The 7,966-nt window shown below is 42.3% G+C and overlaps 1 protein-coding gene across 2 annotated transcripts in view; it reads right to left on the bottom strand.

Annotated features, from left to right (window-relative positions):
* Positions 1-478: 478 nt before the first annotated feature.
* The window catches only part of LIMD1 (LIM domain containing 1), an 83,480-nt gene continuing 75,992 nt past the window's right edge, over positions 479-7,966 (bottom strand). For both annotated transcript variants that reach the window (XM_069088345.1, XM_069088346.1), the window contains exon 9: positions 479-7,543. In XM_069088345.1, coding sequence (XP_068944446.1) covers positions 7,406-7,543 — 138 coding nt within the window. In that variant the 3' untranslated portion in view covers positions 479-7,405. The remainder of the gene's footprint in view (positions 7,544-7,966) is intronic.

Below are 7,966 nucleotides of genomic sequence, written 5' to 3'. Positions count from 1 at the left end.
TTATACAGAGAAGGGAATGGCAAACCATCTCAGTATCTTTGCCAAGAAAACCCCAAATAGGGTCATAGAGAGTTGGACATGACTGAAATGACTCAACCACAAAAGCTGAAATATTGATTAGCTTTATCAAATTGCTTTTCCCTCCCTCTTATTTTGAAATTCTTTATTATAGGGGACAAGTGAGGGAATGGAAACAAAAATGAATGTAAGTACAAAAGACATCAATAAAAATTCAGAAATATATTTTTACAAAGAAAAAAGTATTATCTGTGACTTCATCAAAACACCATTCATTTGCCACTGCCTATATGAGACCTCTCAGTTATAAGCACTTTCTCCCTCTTGAAATTGTTTTTATATATTATTGTATACTTTATATGCCTGCCTGATGTCTGGGGGGCATAGAAGGTATTTGATGTATGTTGAATTGAAACAACTTGAATCACAAAAAGAAAAAAGTAGACAAAGAAAGCACATCCAATCTTGACTCAGTTGCATTTATTTATTTGGGTAATTCAAAATTGGGCCAGGTTTGCCATTGCTCTGGCCCTATTATATCATAAATACTTAACAGCTTAAAAAAAAAAAAGAATACAGCATCCATCCACCCCTAGCTGAGATTACTTATGTCACCAGATGGACTAACCAACTTTTTTATTTTATTTATTTATTTTTTGGAACTGAAATGTTCTAGAAACAAACAAACAAAATGAGTACCATTCAGTATTGTAGGCCCTGGCCAGCTTAGTTCAAGCTGTTGGGGTTTGAAAAGTGTGAGCATCTGTACATATAGCAGACCTGCTGCATCAAGAATGCCGATTAAAGGAGGAAACAGCTATTTCAGGAAAACAAAACACAACATTTTTCCATTCCTTCACCAAGCAAGCATCAGGGCAATGGGGAATCTTAACCAAGGGCAGTGGAGTATAAGGAAAATCTGATTTTGAATGAAGAGACACGAGTTTGTGTTCTGATATCCACTTACTAACTGGGAGAGATGGGGGAGTGGGGGAAATATTTCTGAGCCTCAGTTTCCCCATCTGTAAAATGGAAATAATAATACTTCCCAGGATTGTTGTCAGGATCAATGAGATGGGAAAGGGCTGTGTAAGTCTGAGAAGTGTTAACTTTCACCAATGCCCCTGTTCTTACTTGTCCTGATAATGGTCTATCTAATGAACTAAATATTTTTCTTCTCTACAAAAGCAGGCTCAGAGCTTGAAATATTCAAGAGTCACCAGAGCTTGGGAGCCTTCTGAACATGTTAATGAAAGCTGCCCTCCATCTATCACACTCAGCATCTGTAGGCAGAGGTATTGGGTTGCCTCACCTTCTTGTGGGTCTTGGCCATGGTCTCAGGGAAAGAGAGGGAGTAAAAGGAAAGGATCACTGTTAGAGTGAGATCTTGAAGGTATATAAGTTAACTCTTAAGAGAACTGTGGGATTTATGGGAAATACTTAAAAATATAGGATAGCTGTTTCTATGAGAACACAGAGCCCCAAGATGGACCTGCCTAAATCCCCCTACAAAAGAGCAGGAAGGGACAATAAATGTATTAACAAAACAACAATAAGGTGGGTTAGTACTTCAGGATTCTACATTTCACATTTGTTATTAATTTTACAATAGTTTGAATCATGCTATAATAATAGAACAAAAGATAAACACTGAGGAAAATAACTTCCTGTCACAGTGAGCTTTTCATACTCAATATAGAAATTCTTTCCCTCAACTCTGCCAAGTTCTGGCTCAGGAAAAAAAATAAAAGACGTCTAAGACACCGCATCTCAAATGAGAATTATGTATGAAGAGCTTAGCGTTAATGCCTGAGAACAGGAGACGCTTACTAAATGCTTGTTCTTGCAGTCCCTGCCTTTTGTCTTTTGAGAAAAAGATTTCACTTGAGAGTGACTTCAGAATAACCTGGGATTTCATGGGTGGCCCATTGGCATTTGTTCCTGCACTAAGGAAGGAGGAAAAGAAAGGACCTTTGTTTATGGACAAGGATGCAATGGGTCCATTAGCCTGATGACATTCTGCTGTGCTCACCTTCCTAAGGAACCATGAGATTTCAGGTGTCCATTCTACTGGTACACATTTGAGGATCAAAGAAACATCAATTACATTCACAAGATCACTGTGTTTTCCCAATCACACCAGTAATGGCCAGTGGTCCACCCAGATTCTAATATCCCTGTTAATTTCAGTGTTTCTTTCCTTAGTACTAAAATATCCACAGAGACAAGCCAATATTGCATCTGAAGAGCAGATCAACATACCCTACGGCCTGCAGAAGCCTCCATTCCTATTTATTCCACCAAGAATTCGGAGCCCAGATCTCCACACTCTTTAATAAGCTACTGCGGTAACTCAGATGCGGCGTGCCAGAAATGTCAGCACTCCAAATGCAAGGAGGTGGAAAGGAAACGACCTGGAAGGCCCAGCTTCAACATTCAGATGCTAGCAAGACCAAATTTAATAAGAAATGTTAGTCAACTTCAGAAAGGAGGATTCTGCTTCAGTAAACTACAATTACATGAATTTCACTAGGAGAATTAATTTGACTTGAACCCTCCGTAATTTTTAAATGCCTCAAGCTACAAAATGAGCAGACCGAGAGAGGGCAACGAGGTCTAAATCAAGCAAAGGAAAGTTAGTTTCCTAATGTGAAGAATCTGGGATTAACAAGATCCGTGTAATTTAAATGGAAAGCACCTGTATGAATGACTGTATAAGTGAAACCATAAGGTTTACTCACTTTACTTTTAAAAATATCTACACTGATACCAGACCATAAAGTCACAGATCAGAGGATCAAAGACTTTACACTGGGGGACTCCCGGGGCCTGCAATCTAACCCCCTCGTTTTACAGAGGATGGAACTAAGGTCTAGAAAAATAAAGAGACTTGTTCAAGTCACAGCAACGGCAAATGGCAGCCTCCTTTCTTTGCTACGTATTAATACAAGTCAGGTAGTTATCATGTTAGGTGTGCAAGAGCATGCACACACATATATGCATGTGCACATCACATACATATGTGCATAACATTCCACACACTTGTGTTTGTGCATGCATACATGGATGTATAGCAATGTGTACCGCCATGTGTGTATGCATACACGTACATATGGGTTTAGATAAGTATACATATATGTATATGTGTGTGTTATGCGTGTGTGTGTGTGTGTGTGTACTGGACCTTTTATTTTATTGGCATAGGGAATGATGAATAAAGAAACTCCTTTAACCCAAGGCAAAGTATATATCTTTCCTGTAATTTATATAGTCCTTGAGAGTCATCGCCTTAGGGCCTTTGATTTTAGTGGGAATGGGAGTGAAAGGACAAAGGGGTGATGTGGAAGGGAGAAAGAAAGAAGAGAGGAAAGAGGAAGGAAAGAAGAAAGGGAGGAAGAGAAGAGAGGAAAGGGGAGGGGAGGGGAGGGGAGGAGAGGTGAGAATTATTGAGGTATCTTTTTCAAAAATGCAGAGAAGAGATAAGAAGGAAGACCAGTAAGAAGCACAGACAATTAGGACAGCATTGAAAGCGGCAGGCTGGGATAGCCATACTACCTATTTTTAGAACTTTACAAACAGCCATGGGTGTTGATCATCAGTGGCCCCTTTGGAGGGAATATAAAGGGGAGTAACAGAATTCTCACTAAGCCAGCCATTGGGTCCAACACTTAAGACAGAGTTCTTCCCCAAGTCACGAGTCTCCGTCTTCACCAAGGGCACCTAACAACTAGGGAACCCCAAGGAAGCCCCCTCCTAGAGGCATTCCTGTAAATCCTCCAAAGAGTCACATCAGCAAAGCCCAGCTGGCACTGGAAACAGGAATGACAAAGAGGGAACAGAAAGTCACTTTGTTTTTCTATGTATCATCAGCACTTAACATAGGACTTGGCATTTAGTAGGTACTTAATAAATCCCTGCTGACTGACTGCCTGACTCTCCTTTTTGTTTTTTGTTGGAGGTTTTTGGCTTTTTGGAGGGGGAAGGGCAGGGCAATTGGGGTTAAGTGACTTGCCCAAGGTCACACAGCTAGTAAGGGTTAAGTGTCTGAGGCCGGATTTGAACTCAGGTCCTCCTGACTCCAGAGCTAGTACTCTATTCACTGCACCACCTAGCCACCCCATCTCTCCTTTTTGTTTACTGAGTTAATCTTTAATTTTAAAAAATCACCTGTTTTGAGTGAATAATTAGCTACTACATTCTGAGTGGCAGAAGAACAAAAGGAAGGCTCCTGTTAACTGCACAGCCAGTCAGCATTCCTGAGCTAGAGCAAAGTTTGCAGAACTTGTCCCTGGGGTTTTTCAGCAACCAGGAACCCAGGGCTCCTTAGAGTTGAGTTGAATGACCCTGGAGGGGAGAGGTGACACAAAAATCCCCTCCCCTAGTTATTTGGTGTTGCCATTGATACCAACACTGAATCTCGACTCAGAGCGATATGTTGGCTCCTCAGTTAGAATTGAAGTTCCTTGAGGGCAAGTACTGGTTTTGCTTTTTCTTTGTTTCCGACCCCAGGGCTCATTAATCAATCAATACTTGCTGCCTGATTGGGCCCAAATTCTGGGGTTGCCACTTACTCCTTTCCTGACATTGGACATGTCACTTCACATTTATGGGTCTCTGTTTCCTCCTCTGTAAAATGGGGGTATTGGACTAGATGATTTCTAGAGTCTATTCTAACTCTAACTCCACAATCCAGCAATTAAGCTAGGTCTACCAGGCCAAAACCTGGGGTGGGGTGGGGAAGGAAAACAAAAAACAGGCCAGGCCGACAAGAAAATCCAGCTATGAGATGTGAATTTTGATAAAAATGTAAAACACGACTCATCAAGGCCCAAGTGCTTCCTAGGCTTCTTTTAGTCTTTGGAACACACCTGCTACCTGCTAACAGACAAGCCTTGGAGGTGTGACAGAGACAAGCAAAGGTTCTATAGGCAGATAAACATTTTGGGATGCCAGAGCCTTTCGTTTTTAATTCTTCTACAAAGCTGTATGAACTAGACTCCAATCCTGCTGGAACAGGATTTAACTTTCCCAACCCTATCCCCTGCTTGTGCTGGAGCCTAAGGCTTCTTAAACATCCCCAGAAATTCAGCACTCAAGGCTTTCATGGGCCAGAGGTAGTTGGCCTCAGAACCCACTGTGCCCTTCCTTGCCTGCCTGGCAGGGTCTGAGAGTGGAGATAGGCCATGACATGCACCAAGATGTACTTTTAACACAGGCTGCATCCAAAAAGAAAAAAAAACAACAGACATTTTCATGGTCTTTTTTTCCTATTCCTTCCACTGACTGGCATTAGCACTGGGCCCCCACAAGTGGCTCAGCTTTACTGTAGGCTAAATGAAATCTTACAGACATCCAGCTGTTTCTTAGTTTGTGCTGCAACTTGGGAAATGTGAATAAAACATAAAAGATGGTGTACCTGAATTTAAATCTGGCACAAATTTTCCATCTATGTGAGAGTTAAGTTGCAAGTGATTTCACTGACTGGAGAATGGCCTATGTAAAAAAAGGCACAATTTTGCTAGTGGATATGATACAATGTAAACAAAGAGTTCAGAGGACCAAAGGAGAGGACTCTGGTGTAGGCGCTTACCCTTAAATCTAGTTAAGTTATATTAGGACAGTTTTGTGTTTTTTGAGGAGCCATCCATAGTCTAAGGAAGCAGTTATGTAAAAAATATCCCTTAGGCTGCTTTCTTCAAAGCTAAAGCTTCTAGATTTAGAAATGGAAGGCACTTTGGAAGTCATTGAATTCAACTCTTTTATTTTAAAGATAAGGAAACTGAGGCAGGTGGCGGCTAAGTAACTTACCAAGGGTCATACAGATAGTAAGTGTTCAAGGCAACATTTGAACCCAGGCCTTCTTGACTGCAAGTGTATGGCTCTATCCACTAAACGATGATGCCTCTCTGATTATAAGGCACTGAGTATCAGAAGGAGTGGTTTCATGCCTGAAGGAACTTTCTTGATTTAAATACCATTTCTCCAAGAAGATGGGGAGAATGTTCCTGAGCAATCTGGTTTTCCAGAAAATGGATCTGTTTTATATCCATTAAGGTGTTAGCTCTTAGTTTGACTCCAGACTAAGCCCAAAGACAAAATGGCAGCCAAGTTAAAGAAGACAAGCTAAAGCTGGTCCATGTGTTCACAGAATACCCTTCCACCGTCTAGGCAATATCCATTTCATAGCAACAGGAGCCTTGGAGCTCCAGGGACTAACCCTGAGGAACTGGCATGAGCTGAATGGTGCCTGCACCAAGCTCTTCTCTCACGGTAGATTTGGCAGGAAAAAAGAAGAAAGGATCTACCCTATGGATCCCATGCCTTTTGGGAAGCTGAGGGTGGGGATGGAGGAAAAGAGAGGTCTGAAGAGATTCAACAAAATGTAAGAAAAAAACATTCATCAAAGCATTTACTATGTATATGCTAGGTGCCAGAATTATAGATTTTGGTGCCAGTAAAACCAATGAGAGGCTGACATGGCATTGTGGATAGAAAACTACCCTTGGAATCAGGAAGATTTGGGTTCAAATGGCGCCCTGATACATCCTGACTGTCTGAGCCTAGCATGTCACTGAAAGTCTAAATGCCCCAGGAAACTCTCCCAGAGCCTAAGAGGCAGAGCAGGGGTAGATCTGCACTGCTACAGGATGTTTTCTCACCAGACACTTCCAAACACAGGTCCAGTACAAAAAAACCACTCCAAGGACAAAATATTTTTATGGGCGGCTTCCTTGGCTTCATATAAAAACCTGACTCTATTTTATACTGTTGGCAAATCCTTCCTATGTCACCTATGAAAATGTAGAGACTGCCTCTTTTGATAACACAACGACCATTTTCAGAGATGACTAAGGAAGACCTAAAAATCTCACTTCTGGGGCAAAAGGAAGATCTGAAGGTTGTTTTATACATGGTTCTTATTTTCCTAAGGAAAAAGAATGACTGTGAAGGTCTGTGATCAATCTGTTGGTATCCTGAGTGGGGAACAGGGGGCAGAACTTAAAATAGGCTCAACATGAATCACATAGAAGAATGCACAGAGTCCTCACCAGGCAGGTCTGAGGATGGCTAATTGGGCTTTCCATGAGTGAATCTCCCTGTGCCTTTATAATGATGCATTCTCCCAAGGAATCTGAAGACCGCCCAAGTAGGGAGGAAGGCACTTGGGAGACAAATGTACCAGAATGGATAATGTTTCACTTTCCCAGGCAAGGAAAAACAAAACCACACATACACAGACATGTAGCCTTTTCTTTTATCACCCTCCCACCTCCCCCAACCCTCACATACCCTAGTCTCTGAAACCAGAATCATGATTTGCTGATTAGACAATTCCCTGCTGCTGATACAGGGCAACGGCACCAAAACTGGTTCCATCCAAGCTGGACTAGTAGGGATGCTGGTGGGTGGCCACCGAGGTGGCCCCCTTCTCGATGTGCTTCAGATGGCAGGCGTGACAGAGCAAGTGGTCATCCAGAGGGTAGCACCGGTGGCCATCTTCATCGTTGAGTTCCATTCCGCAATCCTGAAGAGTCAAAAGTGTTCAGTTTAGTGGGGAGGTGGGAGGAGACTAAAGAGTATTGATTGGCCCTCCATAGTTTCCTAAACTGGGAGGCCCAGTGGGAGAACCAGGACATAAACTGACTAAGATAACACATCTAGTAAATGTAGGAGGCAGGATTTGAATTCAGGTCTTCCCAACTCCAAGTTGAGGACTCTATCCACTATGCCACTAATTGACTGCCCCTATCATCTTCAGGCTCCTGCTGCACAAGGCTGTTGCTGTGCTAGTTTCCTCAGTTCTGGAGGCATCACTGTTGATGATTCTGGGGGCAGGTTCAAGATAAATGATAGAGGTCAGTGACTGAATCTGGCCACATCTGAATCTGCAGCTGGCCTTTGCAAAATGCCTTCCTCTAGCTGGGAAGGCTGCCCCTTGGGGACTACT

This window comes from Petaurus breviceps, unplaced genomic scaffold, assembly GCF_028583685.1.
Source record: "Petaurus breviceps papuanus isolate PSGF00001 unplaced genomic scaffold, PetGlider_PUasm1.0 185, whole genome shotgun sequence".
In the NCBI taxonomy this organism is placed as follows: Eukaryota; Metazoa; Chordata; class Mammalia; order Diprotodontia; family Petauridae; genus Petaurus; species Petaurus breviceps.
This window is presented reverse-complemented; position numbering and strand designations above follow the sequence as displayed.